Here is a 24903-nt window from a genome sequence, read left to right on the forward strand (position 1 = left end):
ATTTCATTCAAGTCCTTCACAAGAGATATTTTCTAAAATGCTTTTTGAAAGTGCATATATATGCACCAACTGCCCTCACACATATTCTCCCCATTACTTGAAGGAACTCAACAACTTACTTGTTTTGTAGTAGTGAACTGCAGTATTGCGGGAGACAGAAAGAAAAATCTGCTGTTGAAGCTTGTCTTACACTTACTGGGACATATACCATAACTCCAAACTGCAAATGGAACAGCAATTCATACCGCATTCACCGCAATCACTGATTGATTGAAGTGAATGCATAAGGGAACAGTTTAAAATTAAAACTCTGACTGGTTTGTGATCCAACAAGTTTGAGTCAATATGACTAAACCATTTGGGAATAAGAGTCTGAGCATCTTGAATGTGCTGGATCTCAGAATAGGTCACAGTGGAAAGGGGAACCACATGGCAAGTTTGTTCGGGAGTAAGAGATAAGAAGAGTTGTGAAACATATTTAAGAGCTGTGAAAGAACAGCAAGCCATATATAGGGTAATTAGGTGGTTAAAAGTACAATTGTGAAATGTGCACAGGTAATGGCTGCCTCAGAGGTTAACAAAATTGAGGGTTGTTACAAAGTGCACCAGAATTGGGTTAGGCAGTAAACAATTTTCACAAACATCAGTGCTGTTTTTGGCCATGTTCTAAAGTTCCTTCTTCAAAGTTATTTGAGGTATATATGCTGCAGGAAATGGGAAACTTGCTAATAATTTAGTATAGGAGAAAGTGAGGACTGCAGATGCTGGAGATCAGAGCTGAAAATGTGTTGCTGGAAAAGCACAGCAGGTCAGGCAGCATCCAAGGAGCAGGAGAATCGACGTTTCGGGCATGCGCCCTTCACCATTCCAGTTTGGTAGTGGGATATACAGAAAGCTTGGAATATGCTATTAAACTGGTCAACGAGGTTTCAAACAAAACTCTACCTTGTGAAAAAAAACACCCCAACACTGACTGAACATATGTTCCACCACAACTAAAAAGCTGCTACTTTTCAAAAAACACACAGGCATGCACGATTACATCCCTGTGTGAATCATCTACAGAAAGTAGTTTTAAAAAACTGGAATGTAAAGTACACAAAACAAATCAAAAGAAAGCAAAATCTTCTTTTAATTCACTTGGCATTGACACAACAAAGCTAACTGTCATGAGTGAAATCACCAAACCAAATATAAAACTGTAACTATTCAACAGATCTGGCAGCATCATGGGGAATGAAAGTGCTATGGACATTAACTTGGTTTCTTTTTCCACAGATCCTGCCTAATGTGCTAAATATTTCCAGCATTTCCTATTTTTATTTGAGATTTCTAGATGTTGTACTTTGCTTTTCCTGCTGTCACATATCCAGTGTGCACATTCCCCATTGTCCTCCACCACCCCCCAACCACATAAGTACTAACCTCCGCCTCTGGCATTTGAAAAGTCAAGTCTTACAATCTCAGCTTTACACAGAAGTACTCCTGCATTTCATGAAAATAAGATCACATTCCTTAACAGTGTAAGCTACTTGTGGCTGGTTCAGTTAGATTACTCTGTTTATTACAATATCAATTCGTAGGTTTGTCTGGTAATAACCCTCCAGTGTTAAGGCTACCTAGTCTGGCTTAAGGTTATTTTGTGGACAACGCACCTGCTTTCCTCAAGTTATCAAGTTAGCCAGTGGTTAGTTTGGTTATGCATCTCTACTGCCAAGTCACAGAGATCTACAGCACAGAAACAGACCATTTGGTCCAACTCGCCCATGCCAACCAGATGTCCTAAATTAATCCGGTCCCACTTCCCAGCATTTGGCCCATATCCTTCTAAACCTTCCTATTCACATATCCTTCCAGATGCCTTTGAAATGTTGTAATTGTACCAGCTTCCACCACTTCCACCGACAGCTCATTTCATACATGCACCACCCTCTATGTGAAAAGGTTGCCGCTTAGGTCCCTTTTAAGTCTTTCCCTTCTCACTTTGAATCCATGCCCTCTCATTTTGGGCTCTCCTATCCTGGCGAAAAAAGACCTTGTCTATTCACTATATCCATACCCCTCATGAATTTTACAAACTTATCTAAGGTCACCCCTTAGCTTCCGCACTTCAGGGAAAACAGCCCCGTCCTGTTCAGTCTCTCCCTACAGCTCAAACCCTCCAACCCTGACAACATCCCTATAAATCTTTTCTGAACCCTTTCAAGTTTCACAACATCTTTCTGATAGCAGGGAGGCCAAGTATCTTGCCTTAGGACAAACCAACGCCAAGATTCGTTGCAGCCAAAAGAGAACAATCACAAGTTACTAAACAGAACAATTTTAGGTACTGGAAATCAGAAACAAAAACAGCAATCGCTGGGAAAATTGCACGTTCTGAAGAAAGGTCACTGGACCCAAAATGTTAACTCTGTTTTTCCTCCACAGATCCTGCTAGACCTGCGGAGCCTTTCCAGCAATTTCTGTTTTTGTTCATCACTAGTTACTAATAAAAATCACCAACTAATTCAGCTTACATATATATTGTTAGTTCAATATATTTGGGTTAAATCTTGGGATTCTCTATCTAACATTATCAAGTACACTTCACAAACAGCTTATAGCCATTCAAGGCCCCAGCTGAACACCACGCTCTCAAGGAGAATTAAGGAATGGCAATAAATGCTGGCCAGGGGCACAATATGGCATTGCAAAAGAAAAATAAATTAGCTTCAAAATACCAAAATAAAATTTGAATTTCACAAAAATTCCCTCTTGGACTTAAAGATACTGAGAGACTTACCTGTGGCCCTCCATATACAAAAAGGATAGTGGGGTACTTGCGGGCCGGCTGCAGGTTGTGAGGTTTATATAACATGCCGTAGAGCTTGAAACCAGATTTGCTAGGGAAGTTGAAAATTTCAGGTGGCACATAATCAGGAGGGCACCCTGTTCAGGACAAGGAAGAAGAGTTAAAATTTACTTCAAGTGACAAGAATTCAGGGCAGCTTGTCACTGTTTCATCCAGCTTGAAATACAGCATTGGTGGCATTAACACTGTTCAAAGTGCAACTGAGGCTCCTTCAGTGACAACAATATGTAGTCTGGTGCTAAAACAGAACAGACAGCAGTGCTTTATTCCTGAGTTTGCTGCTCTCAGTTTCAGGAATAGTTCGGTCTCAAACTGTTCCCAAAGCCTTATGTTGGGCAAGAAAAAGCCAGGATCCTTACTCTTCCATTAACCAGTTTCCTGCGCAATGTTAATTCAGGTATGGATTTACACAAAAAAAAATTATTGCTCACAGTAGCACTGCCTATCATTGTTTAAGTTTACACAAAGCCTCAATTTAGCAAGATATATGTATAACAGCTGGTCTGAAGGACTACCCCCAAGCAACAGCCATTATCTTCAGACTGGAGAGGGATAAACCCAGTGACTGTCAGCCGAGCAATTATTTTCATATTGTCCCTCTTCCCATTTCAATTGTTTGAATCTAACCACCAGAACAAAACAGTGTTTTAGTACTCATGTTATCTTAATTTTTTGACCTGACAAACAGGAATAATTAGAAGGGGCCTCAGTCAAGCTCAGGATCACAAAGTTCAAATAGGATACAGCAGTAAGAAATGAATATGAATAAATCAATTGGACTTTAAAACCAGAATTTTGTGGTTAGCAGGCTTTAGCTTGGCAGGATACTAGGCTTTCCCTATTTAAGCCACCTTATGGTGAGAAACACAATACAAGACTGTTTATTTATATGGGACTCCACCTAGTGTCTCATCAATGAACGTTAGCTTTTCATCTTTATTTCTTAAATTGCAGTTACAGCACACAAAACTTGTTAACTTTGCTTAACGGCTGCACTCTCTTCTCATTATTAAAACAACACAACATCCTTTGCAAAGGTTTTGGCTCTTATTGAGATACAATTCCAGGAATATCTTTGAACATTAGTATAATTCTTAAGTTCTACACGTGCCTCAATGGTAAATGTTTTATTAACCAGCACATACAGGACCAGGAATGTACTAGATAATCAAATATTCCATTTGATTAAGAGGCAAACACAACAAATGTAAAAACACACACTAAGTAATAGAACCATAATGCAAGGGGTATACACATCACTGTGATACTTTATTTACTGCATAAATTACTTAAATAATTCTGCAAATTTGTCTTAAATAGAATTTACCAGCAGAGAGTCTTCTGTCCTCAACTGACTACTCACACATCACAATAATACACTAAACTTTGTGGTAGGTAATTTTTGCTGGTTTATAAGGTACCATTTAAAATCAAAAGTTTGCTGTAGTAGTAGGCTGCTGAAATGTCAGAACTATCACTATCAAGATCAATTCTGTTCTCATTTGACACACACAAATCTGTAATTCAGAGGAGAGTTGGTGGACCCATAATCAGCAGGATAACAAGAATCGCAGAGGTTAATATGTGACCTTATTAGTCCTTGGGTAACTTGACGTTAACTTGGGATTGCATTAATCCTCACCTTCTCAAATTTCCCAAACTCTACGTCAACTTTGGAAGAATACTGAGCTCTTAACTCAGAGGTCAATGGATCAAAGCCATCCTCTGCGTGCCTGTTCAATTATAGATCAATTATAAATTTCTTGGGAAGACTTAAATACTGGTAGTTTAAAATCCAATCAAGAAGAGACCCCTCATATAAATAAACACTTGAGTATTCATGGCACAAAATGAAAAGATTATACAATAGCATACTTTATTGCAGGACATCCTGATTTTCAAAATTAGTGAATATTTTGGTTTCTAATATAAAACACAAGGGCAAAGTGCACACCCTAGTTTTATGCTTCTTGCAAATGATTTTCAAATAGTCACATGCTCTGTATCTTGAACTTCTCATTACATCAAGAACTGAATTCAGAAAATCTACCATAATAATATTTTGCTGTCAGTAGATTGGGGTCTGCATGAAATTCTACCATTTTTCTGCCCCTCATTACAGAGGAATTGAACTTTGGTAGAAACTGCCCACTTTATTAAACAACAGATTATTAAAAACTAAAAACAAAATGCTGCCCATTCCACTTGATTCTACAAAACAAAATAGCACATAACTGCAGTTTTATTTTTGTCAATCTTCTCCTTACATTAATTTGTTGCTGTGGAGAAATTTCTCAGGAATTTGACCATCTCCAACACCAGAAATGGAACTGCTTCTAAGCTTGGATATAGGGTCACTCAACTGTTAAAGCCATCATAGCCACCTCAATCCTTGACATATAACCGCGTGCGCGCACACACACACACACTCTCGAGACAATGGTGGAATGGCAATGTCAGAACACTAGCAATCCAGAGACACAGGTTAATGCTATGGGGGCATAAAGGTTCAGACCCCACATGCTGATGGAATATAAATTAATATATCTGGAATATCAAACTAGCCTGAGAAATGGTAACCAGGATAGCAGTCATCAATTTCGTAAAATCCCATTTTAGTGAAGGAAATCTGCCATCCTTACCTGGCCTACAATGAGACTCCAGGCTTACAGCAAAGTGGTTGATTCTTAACTGTTCTCTGAAATCTCTTAGAAAGTCACTCAGTTCAAGGGCAGTTGAAGATGGCAACAAATCCCTGTCAATGACATCCTCATCCCGTAAAAGAATAAAGAACAAAATACTGAAGGCACTGGATAGTAAGATTATTTTCTATCCCTTTCCTTCACCCATCCCATTTTACTTTGCCTAGGGGCACTGAAGTAAATTGTGGTGCTCCAGCTGCCACACTGGAGGAGAATACAGCCGCACAGACTATGCAATCAGATTGGAACAATCTAGTCTCTGCCTTTGTCAACAAAGGTACCAAAGAACTAGCTACATATTTGAACAATTCATTTATTTGTTACAATAGCATATTTCATTAGGACACGTACCTGCAGCCTCCATCATGCTGGCACAGAATTCTGGCTTTTTGTGCAAATGATCTTCTTCAGGACCCGTCAATTTGTATATGTGAACACAGGGAGGTGTGCTAACATTACTGTAATGGCTGATGAACATGTCGAAGTTCTAAGGAAACATTAACAGAACTTAAAGACAGTGTGTTAAGAGATCAAGTTCTTCTACAGTGAAAGGTACAGGATCATGCACAGTAACATTAAAATCAGCAATGAAGTAAAATCTTTGCAAACTCATGGATCAGTTATGCTCTGATTCTGTCAAACAGTTGAGTTGCTTTTATGGTTGAGTATTCATCTTTACTATTCTCCCCAGTGACCAACCAAGCAGACCAGTTTCCCCCTATTCTACGGCTGAGGCAAGCAGACGGAGTTAAACATAAGTTAGCCACAACCGAATTGAACAATGAAACAGGTTTGAATGACAGACCTGGTCCTAAGCAGTTCAAGGTCTATTTGCTCTAAGAAAACTCTAGCATTTCAGACACTGGAATTGGAAAAGGGGAAACAACTACAGTACACCTTTAGGCTAGCTTAACAGTCACTGATCTTTCTAAATATGGGGAAACATTCGTAAACTCTGATCCTCCATCTATGTCAACCTGAGCTGCCTTGAAGTTGTGCAGCTAATTTCAGAAATACGCTAAAACGGGGCACATTCTCATTTTAAACCATGTCAGTAAGCGTACTACCATTAATCAAGAAGCACAATGAACAAAACTGATATATGAAAGTTAAATACAAAATAGATTAATGAATACTGTACAAATTACTTTTCTTAAATTCAGAAATCTAGATGAAAACTCATAGCAGAATCAAAGCTGAAAACAATATACTGTAATTCAGGAACTGATTGGGTAGTTTGGAAAGATTGGAAGGTAGGGTTGGATTGAGATGGCTGGTGACCAGGCACCTCCTTTTGTGACTCGCTCATTTAAAACTTCCTTGCTGAAATGTACAAATATAAAACTAATAGCACGGAAAATGCTAAATACTCACTTGGCTAACTGAGCAACTGTGAGAGAAGCCAGGTTTTGTTAGTTGGACTATCTCCGCTGGAAATTCATAATTGACCACATAGAGGTGATGTTCTAATGGAGTGTCCTTAGTGGCTTGGAAGTAGACCAATTTTGTAGCCTCGTTTACCCAAATCTGAAAAACACAGTAATTGCAAACGGTCACAAGTCTTATATCATCCCAAAACAGAATACAACATCACAACTGCTCATCTTTCTTTTCAGTTAAAATAACAAAAACAAAATCACATGTTGATTATGAAGTTTATAATGTACTTATAATGCCTTCCAAGTCAACTGTTTTCCATCACCAACTAAATTAACATGTAGAAGAGGGTTTCAGCTCTGTGTTTCCAACCAATAACATCTTTCAGAAGCAATGACATGGGGTTTCAACTCATCACCAGTCAGTTGTTTGGTGGAGGTAGCGGGTTAACTTCCAGTGATAGAACAGTCCATAAACAGGATACATATTATTCGCGGCCCGAAAGGGTGACCAATGCTTGTGGAACTGTTCGAGCAATCTGTGAAACTCATTCAAAGGTCAAGAGAAATGGTCTCAACAGAAAACAGAATAAATGTTATTTACGCGTGGCAGCTGCAGAGCAGGTTTCATGGTCACTATTAGACCAGCTTCTAATTCCAAATTCTGTTGAACTTCACCATCAACCTTGGTGGGATTTGAAACCATGTCCTCAGAACATCAGCCTGGGTGACTGGGCTCTGGAAAAGTAACCCCAGCAAACCAGGCTGATATTCTGGGGACATGGTTTCGAGACCCACCATGGTAGATGATGAAATTTAAATTCAAAAGGATTTGAAATTAAAAGCTGGTCTAATGGCGACCACGGAACATGCTGTCCTCACTTGTTCTAGCCTACATGTGACTCGAGACCAAGTGCAATATTGATTCGTCACTGCCATTGAAATGACCTAAAGAGGGGTAAATTGGATAAATAAAATATGTTGACCTTGTGAGTGACTCCTATATAGCATGGACACAGACCCTTCAGTCCAACCCCTCCATGCCGACTAGATATCCCAACCCGATTAGTCCCACCTGCCAGCACCCGGCCCATATCCCTCCAAACCCTTCCTATTCATATACCCATCCAAATGCCTCTTAAATGTTGCAATTGTACCAGCCTACACCACTTCCTCTGGCATACCATACACGTACCACCCTCTGCGTGAAAAAGTTGCCCCTTAGGTCCCTTTTATATCTTTTCCCTTTCACCCTAAACCTATGCCCTCTGGTTCTGGACTCACCCACCCCAAGGAAAAGACTTTGCCTATTTACCCTATCTATGCCCCTCATAATTTTGTAAACCTCTATAAGGTCTCCCCTCAGCCTCCAACGCTCCAGGGAAAACAGCCCCAGCCTGTTCAGCCTTTCCCTGTAGCTCAGATCCTCCAACCCTGGCAACATCCTTGTAAATCTTTTCTGAACCCTTTCAAGTTTCACAATATCTTTCCGATAGGAAGGAGACCAGAATTGCACACAATATTCCCAAAGTGGCCTAACCAACGTCCTGTACAGCCGCAACATGATCTCCCAACTCCTGTACTCAATACTCCGACCAATAAAAGCAAGCATATCCCACACAAGATTAAAAATATGATGGATACTTTCTTTGCAAGCATATTTATTTCAACACCATTGCTCAATCAAGTGGATTTTTTTGGGGGGGAAATCCCAACAGGGAAGAACAATGACAATCTGGCATTAAAAGTATTTCAGAGTTCCCAGAAATATGGCAACTTTTAAAAACAAAGGAACCTAAAGGTGATTCAGAGTGTGGATATTGGAGAATTTGATAACCTGATCACACTCAAAACGATTTGTACATTAGCAGAATTGGCTGTCCTCATTTGCGACGGTAATACAGTTATTTCAAGTTGGGTGTATCACATTTCTCCTTTCGAACAAATTCGCGATGAATGTAAATTGCGCCTAATATTCTTAAGATGACTCGCCAAAATTCCAGTTCAATGTTTTATTCAAATTCTTTAAATGCATAAAATCCAAATATGTTTATTTTTCCTATTCATGTTCTGTACCTGCAAGTTACACTTTCACAAATTATCCATTTTAACTTCTAGCTTTCTGCTCATCTAAAAATCTCAAAACAATAATAACAAGCATTCCTTGTTTTTTCCTACAAACGTATTATTTCACATTATTCATACAAACACCCAGACTGCATAAGTGACAGGTGCTAAATGTGAGATATGGTCATTGACTAAGTCTGTCCTGTAGTTGAATAGTTCACAAGCAATTTCTCAATTGAAAAATGGGATCTTTAAGCAGTTTCGAGTGGACAATCTTTAATCATGGAATGGCATCCAAACAACTTGAGGACTGGGGCAAAATATTTCAGGTTATAGTCCCATCCTGAGCACCATTCATTGAGTTTATAAATCTTATAATTTACAACCTGACTCACTCCCATTTAACTGATGAGCAAAGCCACCAATCTTCAAAACCCATCGAGCGTAAGCTTACCCTTGAGCCATGTCTTGCCAGTACTTCCCACTCACCACTAGTTAGTGCAATCTCCTCTTTGATTGGACATTTAAAATCATCTGAAAACAAAAATCCAATAATTAGTCTAACACACTGCTACAATAAATGTGAAATATACAAGACAGGCTGCAGAGAGAGAACATGAACAGTTCAGTTGAGATGTTACGAGTTACAACCACTATTCGGCAATTATTTCTCTTCAACTGAACTGAATTACAAAATCATCATAAACCTTAGATTATCTCTTGATCACAAACTAAAAATAAACTTGGATTTCTTCATTTGCTGTAAAGTATAGACAATTAATAAAATGATCAGAGACAATACTTAAATGAGAAATCATAGCCTCTCAGAATAATTTAACTACAGTAATCTTTCCATTCACAGTACTTTCCCTTAATCATCTGCAGTAAAATGGTCGATCTTAATGCAACACGGATCAGGATACAGAAATGGCAAAGGTTGGCACAAGAAATAAGGCTTGTGCCCTTAAGTCAACATTAGCATTAAAACTGCAGCAAATTTAGGATCATAACAGTAATGGTTAGACAAGAATTGAATGAAGTCTAGATCAGTTTAAATACTCCATACACTGTCAGTTGCCTAAAATCTACTAATATGCAACAGGTTTCACCATTTTGCAATACTGTTCCTAGTGGCCACATATACAGACTTGAAACGTTAGCTTGCTTTCTCTCCATGGATGCTGCATAACCTGTTGTAATCGGCAGCATTTTTCATTTTCACCCATACTTTTTAGAAGACACTTTTTAGATGTTTGACACTTCTATTGGAGGAGATCTCATGCAATTGTCTGCCAAGCAGAAATATAAAGAGCACTTTCTGAGTTTTGTGTATTAGATTGAAGAGCTTACAGCTGGCTTTGTCATTTTAATTATAAACATTTGTTGCAAAAGCACCAAACATGTAATTCCCTAAGTCAACATCCTTTTCGGCATATTAACATATGTAATAATCTGTGATATGTTAAGGAATAACCCTTATTTTATCCCAATTCTTTGAATGCTCAGTGTTTCCCCTCTCAATGCATACAGATACCAAGGAAGTTTAAAGGAAAGACCAAAACCTCACCTGCGCTTGGACTACATTGCTTTGCCCATTGGTAGCAGCCTGGCTTTAAAATTGAAGTAATCTGATATAAATGGCAAAACCCTGTCTGTGATTCATTAGCCCAGATAAAAGATATTTCATCATCTCTAGTTTGTACAAAAGGATAAAATATGTCATGAACCTGTAATAGGGGAAAAAAGAATGCAGGAGTGAATATATAATCAGTACGATTCATAAGAGTAAACAAGCATGAAACGACATAATCTGGGTAATAAATACGAAACAATTAACAATCGTTTTCCCTGCTTAATATACCTCCAGTTTACACTAGACTTTGTATAAATAGTAACTTACTTCATGCCCTTAAAATTCTGCATTAGTACATCCTAACCTTTAAATGTAATCAAATTTCGAAAATATAGTCCAGAAATTAAGATATACAAGTCCTATGTTCAAGCCAAACTGTACTAAAAATTACACTGATTCCTTTTGACCAGTTCTGCATTGGAACATCCTGAACAGGTACCCCTTGTTATAAAACACAGAAACCAGGAAATATCACAGCCAGTAACAAAGAATCAGCTGTGGAAACCAGGAGAAAGTGATAACTGCAGATGCTGGAGATCAGAGTTGAGAGTGTGGTGCTAGAAAAGCACTGCAGGTCAGGCAGATTCCAAGGAGCAGGAGAATCAACGTTTCAGGCACAAGCCCTTCATCAGGAAACCACACAATTTTTTCAGAAGTAAATGCATTCTTTTCAGTACTTTAAATGTCCAGCAGCCACAATGACAGCTACCAAGAAAGGGTAAACAGGTTTAGTGCCTAGGTAAGGTGGTAGTAAGATTCTGAGAGAGAGAGAGAGAGCACGAACAACATACACACACATAAAACTACACATGTGCAAGAGAGAGAGGGGTAGAGTGAAAGAAAGACAGAAGGGGCAGATACCAGGTGTATGGAGGTAGGACAAGTGAGGGAATTAGGATGCCAGGTAAGTGAATGAATGTCAAGGTACGTCGAGGGGTGTCAGGAAGGCTTTTGTGTCTGAAGGCGTTAGGTCGACTGGAATAATGGAAATGGTCAATCGAGGATTAAATTTAACAGCTACTCAGGAGTTAAACGAGGCTTTTAATCCTCTAAACATTCCTGTCTCTCATTAACTAAGTCTGAACCCTCCAAAATCATTAGCTCTCAGGTACAGGATAATCACCCAAGGAAAGTGAAAATACTCCAATTTGAATGGAGTCAGCTCTATCTGCACCGAGCCAATTTAATACTGCAGTCTACTCTGTAAAAATATTAATTTGGTCATTGCAATTTTTGAAGCATTCATGTACCCATCTTCCAAAATCTGCTCAATACTCCAAATGTTGAACCAAATACTTAGAGAGAGTCCTTACAACAACACAGCTGTCAAGAAATCCAACAAAGCCTAATCCAACAAGAGTCCATTGTGTTGGTAGTAGTATGCTAGGCTGGACAGGGGATTGACAAACTAATAGAAGACAGAGAATTGAGATAAAGTGCACATTTTCAGATGACAACCTGTAAATACAGAAGTGCCACAGGGATCACTGCTGAGGCTACAATTAGTTATAAAATATTGATGAATTGGCCGAAGAAAATCAATATACTATCAAGTTTTGGATGACACAAAAATAGACAGGAAGACAAGTAGTGAAGATGAGTGTACAGAAGGATACAGGCATATTGAATGAGCAAGCAAAAACCTGGCAGATGAAATATAATGTAGAAGAATGTGAGGTTTTGCACTTTGGCAGAAAGAATAAAAGAACTGAATATCATCTACATGGAGAGAGATTGCACAAAGCTGCAGTACAGCTTGTTCCTTGTGAATAACGAAAAGCTACCAAGTTCAACTGGTAACGGGTCAGGCAAATGAACTAGTGGCTTTTGTTTCAGAGGGAATGGAGTATAAAAACAGAGAGAGGTTTTGCTAAAACCATACAAGGGAAAATTAGTCAGAATCTGGCATACTATTTTGGTCACCTTAACTAAGACAGTCCAGAGAAGGTACATTAGATTGATTCTGAGAATGAAGGGATTTGCTTATGAGGAGAGGTTGTATAGGTTGGGCTTGCACTTTGAAATTTTAGAAGACCTTATTAAAACATGCAAAAATTCTTAGAAGCTAGACACAGAGGCTGTTTCCCCTTGTAGTAGTGATGAGGAGGGTTTCTTCCCCACCAAGATTACTGAGCCTGTGGAAATTCACTATCAAAGAGAGGTGGTGAGGCTAGGTTGTTAAGTTACAATAATTATGCTAAAACACTTTTCTAAAAGTTAATTAGAATCCTCCATCATGGATATTATCCAGTTTCAAAAACACTTAAAGTGATTTGACATATCTTAGTTCATTTGCTTAATTTATTCAGATCACTCTACATGCTTCTAATTGGCCTGCCGGCACATCTTCACCAAATGTTATCACAATAATAATTCTTAAAATTATTAGTCTAAACAGCTTAAGGTGACTAGTCACTGACCAAAATTTATTTTTTTTCTCATCCCCTATATCATTCTCCTCTGCTTCATATTACTGAGCCACTTTTTAAAGCCAGTATGGGGTTCTAACTAAAATAGACTCAAGTTGCATCTAAATCAACTCAACATTTTTACTTATCTTTCAGAGGACTCTTGTGGTAGATTGGTGGATTATCTCTGAGCGCCACTTGCTATGGAAGAGTGTCATGCATGTCCATAAAGACTGTCTTTTAAAAAAAAACTATCATTCAGCCATAGCCCAACACAGAACTGTAAGATGAATGAACTTGGGAAAAGACATCTAATACCATCTGGCTGCCAATCTATGCCAGAAGAACCAGATTTGAGATCTAACACAGACTAATCTATATGCAGTCACAGAATTATAGAATGTTTACAATACACTGGATTGCCATTCAACCCCTGTGACCATACTAGTACTTTGCAAGAGAAACTCATCTCGCTTTCCCACTGAGTACAGAATGGAATTACTGAGCAACAACACACGGATGGTTGCATCGCCACTTCCAAGTTTCCATTCCTAGACATACACCACCCTCACAAATATTGCCGCTTCTTCACTGTCAGTGGGTCAAAATCCAATGTGTCCCATGAATGAATTTAAAAAGACCTTCCTTGCTCTTTCCTCACAGCTCTGCATTTTTCTCTTCAGTTAATAATGAAAGCCAAGTCCTCAATGTCTACTAGCTAATGCACACCACAAAATGAATCTTAGACTAAACCCAGTTCCCAGCTGTCAGGAACTAGAAAAAAGGTTAGGAGACTCATTAATGCAATGCCAAAATTGGAAGACTTGTAACAAAAAGCATTCCATAGACTTTCATGAATTTCAATTGAGGAAAACATTGCCTGAAGACTAAAGTTTTGCTCTTCACTGATGTTCTCCACTTACATTTATCCATATATCTGTTACTTCTTCATAAATAATGTGTGGATGAACTGCTTCTGGCACAGCCTCGACAAACTTAAGTCTTTCATTTTCATCCTTAGTTACAGGAATAAATAGTGATGTTGGAATCAAAACCAAACGAAGTCTCTGTTGAGATCGATCGAGTAACACTGCCCAGGCACTATTACAAAAAAAAAGACAAACAAACTTATTCACTGCTGTAATAGGGGCTCTCCAGTGAAGGTTTTTGGAAAATGAGTATTTTTGGTTAGAGGCGATGGGCTTTTTAGGTCCAACAAACTAATTCAAGAGTGCAATTTGCATTCTCTGCTATTTGAACAGAAGTTTTTTGAATTCCAGTGCAGGCCCAATTGTTTAAGAATCCAAGCAAAGAACTGTGGGGGATTTGTACCCATTTCACTTTCTTTATTTAGGCACCCTTAAATCTGACTGCAAATTCACACAGCCATACACCAGTTTACTAATGCTGGATGTTCCTGTAGGTTGGATGCTTTACACTCGAAGATAGCTGTAGTGCACTCACTGTGCTGGCTGTAATCAAGAGTCAGAACATCTTCAAACTCATTTTAAAAGGTGTTTCTGTAGTTCTGGGCTAAAATGGCAAAACCTATTCATATGAATTAAATTTAACTCAACTGACCTTCTGATGCGTTAACAAAGACGCTTTATAATTTAATACTTGATGAGATTATGTTATGATTTCTTCTCAAATAATCCAGCACTGACCAATAGAAAATTGTGCCTGAAAATTCAGGACAAATGTAGTAATTGGTGGCAGGATAGGGAGAAGCAGTTAAGGATAAGAGACATGAAAGAATGCAACAGCAATTCTGAGTGTTGATAGTACCAGGCTGTAGTGCAATGGTCTCTTCCCTTCTATAATGCTCAGATAAATTTCTCAAATATTTGATTTCAATTCTTAATTTTTTTTCCCACAAAGGAAAAATACATTCTGATGACAACAATATAGTAACCCAGAAGAAAGAACGTACAAATTTCCATCTTTTGTCCATCCAGCTCGTGCGATGTATTCAATGCCAGGGAAAAGAATCTCAAATGGCTGAACTAATTCTTTGTCTTGCGCACTCAGGATCTACCAAAAAGGTGGGGGGGGGGGGGAGAGAGAGAGAGAGAGAGAGAGAGAGAGAGAGAGAGAGAGAAAATTCAGTAATGATTAGCATTATAGTTAGCTGTATTGACAGTGTAATGAATCAACCAGGGATTTCTTATACCACAAAATCTAAGTGTGGTGAGAAATCAGTTTCTTGCTTTAAAATTTTTTGAAGAATACGAGTTTTATAGTCACACGACACCAGGTTACAGTCCAACAAGTTTATTTGAAATCACAAGCTTTCGGAATGCTGCTCCTTCATCAGGTGAAGTCTGATGGAGTAGCAGTACTTCGAAAGCTTGTGATTTTAAATCAACCTAATGGACTATAAACTGGTGTTGAATGACTTCAGACTTGTCCACCCCAGTTCAACATTGGCACCCTGACAACAAAAATTTTATAGATTAGATGAAGACCACATAATCCCATTCTTCTGCCTTTTTCCATAGCTTTTAAAAGACAAAATGATTTTAAAAATCAAAGTACATTAAAGATCGCTACTCTGGTCAAATATTCGCAGTGTATTTTGTTAAATCCCTTCACTAATTGATTTGGCCAGTGAAAATATTTTTCTTCTTCCATCCAATTTACTAAAATCTCCATTTTGAGCATCCTTATATTATGTTCTAAAATTCAGAACTACTGTATATATTCATGTATAAGTAAACCTCATGTACAAGTTGACCCCTTATTTTGGCCAAAAATCTTGTATTTTCCATATATCTCATGTATAAGTTGACCCAACTATATTGCATTATAAACCTCTTACAACGAAAACTGCATGTTCCCGTTAACTTATTTTGCTGAAATTTCATAGATTTTTCAGAAAATATCTGCTTAATGAAGAAAATAAGTCAATGTTCCCATTAATCGACTTAAACGAAATCGCATTCACTCATTCATTTTGGTAACTATACTCATCGCACGTTGCTTACTAGATCACATCACCATTCATTCATAAGTCTACTTATTTGATTTGGTTTACTACAGCAGGTTTTGATTCATTCATTCATTCATTCAAACCCGCTACCAAGTTTATCAGTACTTATGAACTTGAAAAATGGCAAGTTACAACATTATCACATGAAATTAGAGAGAAATAGTTACTGTGGTTTAAGCACCGGGAAGACAGTGGGGAAGACTGTGCATTATCGTCTCTAGTTGTGATGACTTGACTTTATATTCCACCTTTAATGGAATAAAACATGTCAAACCATTTGAAAGGAATATTATGGGGGGAAAAATGACGGTTCTCCCCACCCATGCTCACTCAGAGGGGACATGAGTGACAGGCAGATTGACACCACGTTCCCTTTCTGTGGGTTAAAGCGTTACCTGCTGGAGGATGTGAGGCATTGACAACCGTCACTCATTAATCAGGGGTTGAGTGAGCCACTGTGTAACAGGTAAAAACAATGACTGCAGATGCTGGAAACCACAGTCTAGAGTGTGCTGGAAAAGCACAGCAGTTCAGGCAGCATCCAAGCAGTAAAATCGACGTTTCGGGCAAAAGCCTTTAATCAGGAATACAGGCAGAGAGCCTGAAGGGTGGAGAGATAAGTGAGAGGAGGGTGCGGGTGGGGAGAAAGTAGCACAGAGTACAATAGGTGAGTGGGGGAGGGGATGAAGGTGATAGGTTAGGTGGAAAAGAAGATAGGCAGGTAGGACAAGTCATGGGGACAGTGCTGAGCTGGATGTTTGGAACTGGGGAAGGGGAAATGAGGAAACTGTTGAAGTCCACATTGATGCCCTGGGGTTGAAGTGTTTTACTGCTCCTCGGATGCTGCCTGAACTTCTGTGCTTTTCCAGTACCCCACTCTAATCTAGACGGTGTACCTCACCCCCACCAAATTCGGCATGAGGCTACAAACTGCCAGCGCCTTCCATTAGCATGGCCCCGTGTAGACGCTTGGTGGGGAGGTAGTGCTGGTCACCTGTCTCCAATGGCATCACTGCCAAACAATCAGGATGTCTGTCTGCTTGATGGGCAGGCCACAAGCCAATCAGAGCTGTGGCCTGTGGGTAAGGAACTCACCACCCGAACGTCACAAAGAGATTGGGACTTCCATGTACTGTACCAGAGAATGTAGCAAATTGAGCAAAGTTTGTGTTCCTGACTCAGAAATGGTAGGAAGATGGACAGTAGAAGATTAGGATTCAATAAGTATTTAGGATTCTTCTTTTCCTGGGATTAGTTGTGCAATCAAATAGACTTCTGCTAAAAAAAAATGGTATTTCGAACTGTAGCATGAATTACAGCTCCTTGAAAACAATACCTCGTGTATAAGTCAATTTCCCAAGTTCAGCTTTAAAAAATGACTTCAAAATTCAACCTATACATGAGTATATACAGTAACACAAGGCAGGCCCAAATTTACAGATACTGTAGTCCGACATAGTAAACTCAGCATAAAATGGCAGAGACAACCAATAAAGGTCCCATTCATTTCTCAGCCAGCCACCTGGATGTTAGACATCAAGAGATACAAATATCCTTTAAAGTCATCTTCCGCATGCTGAATTTTAGCTCCTCTAAATAACTAGACCCCCAGTTGACAGCAGCTATCACTCCATCCCAGTTCCATATGCGCACAGTCTTGAGTTGAAAGGCACACTGCTCCAAATTTCTCTTTAATTTGCGCTCAGGCTCTCCCTACTTTGTGGTCTGAGCTGACCATAGCAGCAATTCTACCTTCTCGTCCACTCTTCTGCCAATAAGTACTGTTGGGCTTCCTTGAGCTTCAGTTTTTAGCAGCGTAAAGTTACAAATAATTCCAGAGCTTCTCCGAACCATTAATCCCTCAACAGTCGATTTAATGCAGCACTTCAGCTAATGAAGCATACTATCCTGCTTGTCAGCTCTCACAGGGTGCTGTTTACACCAGAACTGATCTGCATGACCTGTTAATATCTGGTGTGTTTCTCCTAATATCTTATCCAGAATCTGATGTAGCCAACAAACATATGAATATACAAAATCAGAATAAGAGGCTGCCACTTGGTCCCTTGGGCCTACTCTGCCATTCAAGATTGTAGCTGATCTGATTACTCCATTCCCTGACTAACCTCAAAAATCTTTCAACCACTTGCTTATCAAGCATCTATCCATCTGTACCTTAAAAATATTCAAACACATGTCAAATTTTAAGAAGCATTAACAGAAAAATGCATTATCTGTAGGTGAAAATACAGAAAAACAGGCTCATAATTTCTAACAGTCTGATGCTTTCAACATAAATAATTGTTTTTATCATGCTATTTATCCAACATTTCAAAGGAATACTTACAGTCCCATGGCTGTTTGCTCTGAACTCAGACAATTTAAGTGTTATCTTGGGGTTCTTACTTCCTGTAAGAATGAGATATTAAATTTTCAATGTTAGCTTGCAACAGAAAAGTCATAAAGGAACATACAGCCCTTCTACTATCTTCTAATACAAACATTTAAATTTGTTATTATCGGTACCAATGACATAGCTAGGAAAGGGGATGAGGACCTAAAAAGTGAATATAGGGAGTTAGGTTGGAAGCGAAAAGGCAGGACGAACAGAGTAATCAGAGGATTGTTACTGGTGCCACGGGCTATTGAGGCTAGGAACAGAGAGAGTGTGCAAATGAACACGTGGTCGTAGGGCTGGTGTAGGAGGAAGGGCTTCAAATATGTGGATCATTGGGATACCTTCTGGAGAAAATGGGACCTGTACAAGAAGGATGAGTTGCACCTAAACTGGAGGGGCACCAATATCCTGGGCGGGAGGTTTGCTGGAGCTCTTCGGGAAGTTTAAACTAGTTTGGCAAGGGGATGAGAAGTGGAGCTACAGATTTGAGGATGAAGTAGATAGCAAACAGCCAGAGAGTCTGTCAGGAGGGACGGACAGTTCATAGGGGAAGTTGCAGTCAGTGTGATAGGTTGAAGTGTATCTATTTTAAGGAATAAGGCTGATGAACTTAGAGTATGAATCTGTAATTGCAACTATGTTGTTGTGGCCATTACGGAAACTTGGATATCATAGGGGCAAGAATGGTTATTGGATGTTCGAGGGTTTAACTGTTGCAAAAGGAATGGGGAAGTCGTTAAAAGAGGTGGAGGAGGGGCAATGCTAATCAGGGATCGTATCATAGCTGCAGAAAAGGAAGTCGTCCAGGAGGGTTTGTCTTCACAGACAGTATGGGTGGAAGTCAGAAACAGAAAAGGAGCAGTCACTTTATTGGGAGTTTTCTTCAGATGCTCCAACAGCAACAGAGACACAGAGGAGCAGATTTGGATGCAGATTTTGAAAAGATGCAGAAGTAACAGGACTGTTGTCATGGGTGACTTCAACTTCCCTAATATTGATTGCAACCTCCTTAGTTCTAAAAGTCTGGATGGAGCAGTTTTTGTCAGGTGCGTCCCAGAAGGATTCCTGACTCAATATGTAGATGGGCTGACTAGAGGGGTGGCCATATTGGATTTGGTACTTGGCAATGAGGCCTCTCGGTGGGAGAAGATTTGGTGAAACTGATCACAACTCCATGACCTTTAATATATCTCAGGGAGATAGGTGTAGATGGTATGGAAAAGTATTTAATCAGGGGAGGAGGAATTACAATGCTATTAGGCAGGAACTGGGGCGCCTAAATTGGGAAAACATGTTCTCAGGAAAGTGCATGACAGAAATGTGGACATTGTTTAGGGGGCATTTGTTGATAGTGCTGGATTGGTTTGTCTCACTGAGACAAGGAAGGGATGGTAGGGTGAAGGAACCTTGGGTGATAAGGGATGTGGAACATCTGGTCAAAAGGAAGAAGGAAGCTTACTTAAGGTTGAGGAAGCAAGGATCAGACAGTGCTACAGAGGGTTACAAGGTAACCAGGAAGGAACTGAAGAATGGACTTTGGAGAGTTAGAAGGGGGCATGAAAAAGCTTTAGTGGTAGGATTAAGGAAAACCCTAAGGTGTTCGACACTTTTGTAGGGAACAAGAGAATGGCCAGACTGAGGGCAGGGTTGATCAAGGATAGTGGAGGGAACTTGTGCCTGGATTCAGAGGTGGTAGAGGAGTTCCTTTATGAATACTTTGCTTCAGTATTCACTGTTGAGAGGGACCTTGGTGTTTCTGAGCACAATGTGAAACAGGCTCATATGCTCAAACAGGTTAATGTTAAGAAGGAGGATGTTCTGAAAATTTTGATAAACATAAGGATAGATAAGTCCCTTGGGCCACATCGGATACACCCAAGTTTACTACAGGAAGGTAGGAAGAGATTATTGCGCCTTTGGCGATGATCTTTGTGTCCTCACTGTCCAGGGAGTAGTGCCAGATGACTGGAGGGTGGAAAATGTCATCCCCTTGTTCAAGAAAGGGCACAGGGATAATCCTGGAAATTACAAACCAGTCAGTCTTATGCCTGTGATGGGCAAATTATTGGAGAGACAGGATATATGATTATTCAGAAAACCATGGTTTGAATAGAGATAGTGATCATGCCTCACAAGCCTGACTGAATTCTTTGAGGATGTGACAAACCACATTGATGAAGGTAGAGCAATGGATGTGATATACATGGGTTTTAGCCAGGAGTTTGATAAGGTTCCCCATGGTAGGCTCATTCAGAAAGTAAGGGGGCATTGGATACAGGGGAATTTGGCTGTCTGGATACAGAATTGGCTGGCCAATAGAAGACGGAGGGTGGCAGTTGGTTGAAGTGTTCAGCCTGGAGCTTGGTGACCAGTGGTGTTCCACAGGGATCTGTTCTGGGAGCTCTGCTCTTTGTGATTTTTATAAATGACTTGGATGAGGAAGTGATAGGGTGGGTTACTAAGTTTGCCAATGACAGAAGGTTGGTGGAGCAGTGGATAGTGTGGGGGCTGCTGTAGTTGCGACGGGACATTGACAGGATGCAGAACTGGGCTGAGATGTGGCAAATAAAGTTCAACCTAGAAAAGTGTGAAGCGATTCATTTTGGAAGATCAAACTTGAATGCAGAATATAGGGTTAAAGGCAGGATTCTTGGCAGTGGGGACGAACAGAGGGACCCTGGGTTCAATGTCCACAGATCCCCCGGGTTCCATGTCCACAGATCCCTCAAAGTTGCCAAGCAGGTTGATAGGGTTGTTAAGAAAGCATGTGGTGTGTCGGCTTTCATTAGCAGGGGCACTGAGTTTAAGAGTCGAGAGGTTATGCTGAAGCTCTATAGAGCCCTGGTTAGATCACAGCCCCAGCCTGTTCAGCCTCTCCCTATAGCTCAGATCCTCCAACCCTGGCAACATCTTTATAAATCTTTTCTGAACCCTTTCAAGTTTCACAACATCTTTCCAATAGAAAGGAGACCAGAATTGCACGCAATATTCCAACAGTGGCCTAACCAATGTCCTGTACAGCCGCAACATGACCTCCTGACTCCTGTACTCAATACTCTGACCAATAAAGGAAAGCATACCAAACGCCTTCTTCACTATCCTATCTACCTGCGACTCCACTTTCAAGGACCTATGAACCTGCACTCCAAGGTCTCTTTGTTCAGCAACACTCCCTAGGACCTTACCATTAAGTGGATAAGTCCTGCTAAGATTTGCTTAGCACCGATCCTTGTGGCACTCCACTGGTCACAGGCCTCCAGTCTGAAAAATAACCCTCCACCACCACCCTCTATCTTCTCCCTTTGAGCCAGTTCTGTACCCAAATGGCTAGTTTTCCCTGTATTCCATGAGACCTAACCTTGCTAATCAGTTTCCCATGGGGAATCTTGTCGAACACCTTACTGAAGTCCAGATAGATCACATCTACTGCTCTGCCCTCATCAATTCTCTTTGTTACTTCTTCAAAAAACTCAATCAAGTTTGTGAGAAATGATTTTCCACGCACAAAGCCATGTTGACTATCCCTAATCAGTCCTTGCCTTTCCAAATACACGTCTATCCTGTCCATCAGGATTCCCTCCAACAACTTTCCCACCAAGGTCAGGCTCACTAGTCTATAGTTCCCTGGCTTGTCCTTACCACCCTTCTTAAACAGTGGCACCACGTTTGCCAACCTCCAGTCTTCCTTCACCTTACTTCTGACTATCGATGATACAAGTATCTCAACAAGAGGCCGAGCAAACAGTTCTTTAGTTTCCTCGGGTACACCTGATCAGGTCCTGGGGATTTATACACCTTTACCCGTTTGAAGACATCCAGCACTTCCTCCTCTGTAATTTGGTCATTTTGCAAGATGTCACCATCTATTTCCCTACAGTCTATATCTTCCATATCCTTTTCCATAATAAATACTGATGCAAAATACTCATTTAATATCTCCATTTTCTGCAGCTCCACACAAAGGCCTCCTTGCATGGAATTTTGTGTTCAGTTCTGGTCGTCCCATTATAGGAAGGATGCGGAAGCATTAGAGAGTGAAAAGGAGATTTATCAGAGTGCTGTCTGGACTGAAGGGCATGTCTTATGAAGAAAGGTTGAGGGAGCTTGGACGTTTCTCACTGGATCGAAGAAGGGTGAGAGATGACTTGATAGATGTGTACAAGATGATGAGAGGCCTAGATAAAGTGGATAGCCAGATACTTTTTCCCAGGGTCAGACATGTCTATCACTAGGGGGCATAATTTTAAGGTAACTAGAGGAAGGTTCAGGGGAAATATCAGAGGTCGGTTCTTTGCCCAGAGAGTCGTGGACTCAGATACATTAGGGACATTTAAGCAACTCTTGGAAAGGCACATGGATGATAGTAAAATGAAGGATACATAGGTTAGTTTGATCTTAGAGTAGGATAAAAGATTGGCACAACATCAAGAGCCGGAGGGCCTGTACTGTTCTGTATTTAATTTTATTCAGAATTATTTCAATATTTAGGAAATGTGTAAGCAATGTGTCAAAACGAACAACTCGTTTTCAGATCCGCTGTCTCGAGTGGTCAGAAATTCCACAAAAGAATTCTAGAGTAGTAAACAATAAAACTGTACAAATTTGATGCACACAATATAAAAAGGGATAAAAAATAACACCTTGACTGATGGTTTTAAAAAGATTAATTTCCAGAATGTAACAGCATAAAGTCTTGCTGTAACCAATTCCTAGGTACTGACCTTGTTGTAAAAGATAACTCCTGTTATCTGCTTAAACATAATGGCTCTTTTCCTGTAAACGACTACATCTCAAACATGAATGACCACACATGGAAACAAATAAATTTGTGGAAGTGAAAACACCATGGATTTTATTATGGTGTATTGATATTTGGCATCATCACATATACCTTTCTCTCTTGTGGCATACAAACACTCATACTGCTTTCAAAGAATCTATTAGAAGGATGACAATCATTTGTTTTGATCCCCGTAAAGACTGCTAATATTTAAAGAGAGAGATGAATGGCCCTGCAAGTGATGGAAACAATGAAATATTCCACTTAATATAAAAATTAAACTAAAATCCAAATAGATCTATTGTTAATTAACAGGCAACTGATATGTTAAAATCAAGACAATGTACACATTAACCAACACAACTAAAACACATCTTATGAACTGCTTTCAACGTGTGCCACACTTCGACAGATGTGGGTATTACACAAGTTGCCCCATTGTCATTTCCAGCTTTCCAGCAGTTTATTGCACCATGTCACGATGGGTTGAAACTTCCACTGTCCTTCAATAGTTGTTCAACCGTTGCCCCACTCTGCATTGAGGATTTCTGGATCTGATTATCAATAGCATAGTACACAGCAACTCTTTGCTCCCTAATCATCTACTCAGCTCCATTATTTTTGAAACAGAAGCTAAACTCTTAGACATCTTTTGCTGTTAACAAAAATTATTTCCCATTTCCAAAAAACAACCTACTTCCACATAGCAATGATTTGTTGCCTGTGTCTAAAACAGCATCTTCCTTTACTATGAAATGATGTTAAAACTGACACACTATCCAACTGGCTTGTTTGAATTTCTCTCTCCACAACAAACTGGTCACATGGGCAAGTCTCTAAGTCGAGGTGCTTATCATGACTTCACTATCCTTTAGACGGTTTGTTCCATTTCAAATTAAAGGTGACACTTCAATCATAATCTTTTTGTAAACTTCTGCATTGACAGATTGATGAGGCTTTGGTAAGTGCATTCAGTATACAGCTGAAAAATGTGTTGCTGGAAAAGCGCAGCAGGTCAGGCAGCATCCAAGGAGCAGGAGAATCGACGTTTCGGGCATATGCCCTTCTTCAGGAATGAGGACGGTGTGCCAAGCAGGCTAAGATAAAAGGTAGGGAGGAGGGGCGTTGGGAATGCGATAGGTGGAAGGAGGTTAAGGTGAGGGTGATTGGCCGGAGAGGGGGTGGGACTGATAGGTCGGGAAGAAGATTGCAGGTCAAGAAGGCGGTGATGAGTCTGAGGGTTGGGACTGAGATAAAGTGGGGGGAGGGGAAATTAGGAAGCTGGAGAAATCTGCATTCATCCCTTGTGGTTGGAGGATTCCTAGGCAGAAGATGAGGCGCTCTTCCTCCAGGTGTCGTGTTGCCATGGAGGAGACCAAGGACCTGTATGTCCTTGGCGGAGTGGGAGGGGGAGTTAAAGTGTTCAGCCACGGGGCGGTTGGGTTGGTTGGTGCGGGTGTCCCCGAGGTGTTCTCTGAAACGTTCTGCAAGTAGGCGGCCTGTCTCTCCAATGTAGAGGAGGCCTCATTGGGTGCGGCGGATGCAGTGAATCTTGTGTGTGGAGGTGCAGGTGAATTTGTGACGGATATGGAAGGATGTCTTGGAGGGAAGTGAGGGGGGAGGTGTGGGCGCACGTTTTGCATTTCTTGCAGTTGCAGGGGAAGGTGCTGGGAGTGGAGGTTGGGTTGGTGGGGGG

The 24903-nt window shown here is 40.2% G+C and overlaps 1 protein-coding gene across 7 annotated transcripts in view; it reads right to left on the reverse strand.

Annotated features, from left to right (window-relative positions):
• The window catches only part of dpp9 (dipeptidyl-peptidase 9), a 105656-nt gene that overhangs the window by 12981 nt on the left and 67772 nt on the right, over positions 1-24903 (reverse strand). For all 7 annotated transcript variants that reach the window (XM_043720896.1, XM_043720897.1, XM_043720898.1 and 4 more), the window contains 8 exons: positions 18377-18438; positions 14971-15071; positions 13961-14138; positions 10564-10723; positions 9451-9530; positions 6928-7080; positions 5905-6040; positions 2783-2928 (listed from right to left, as the gene is read on the reverse strand). In XM_043720896.1, coding sequence (XP_043576831.1) covers positions 2783-2928; positions 5905-6040; positions 6928-7080; positions 9451-9530; positions 10564-10723; positions 13961-14138; positions 14971-15071; positions 18377-18438 — 1016 coding nt within the window. The remainder of the gene's footprint in view (positions 1-2782; positions 2929-5904; positions 6041-6927; positions 7081-9450; positions 9531-10563; positions 10724-13960; positions 14139-14970; positions 15072-18376; positions 18439-24903) is intronic.

This window comes from Chiloscyllium plagiosum, chromosome 31 (assembly GCF_004010195.1).
Source record: "Chiloscyllium plagiosum isolate BGI_BamShark_2017 chromosome 31, ASM401019v2, whole genome shotgun sequence".
NCBI classification, from domain to species: domain Eukaryota; kingdom Metazoa; phylum Chordata; class Chondrichthyes; order Orectolobiformes; family Hemiscylliidae; genus Chiloscyllium; species Chiloscyllium plagiosum.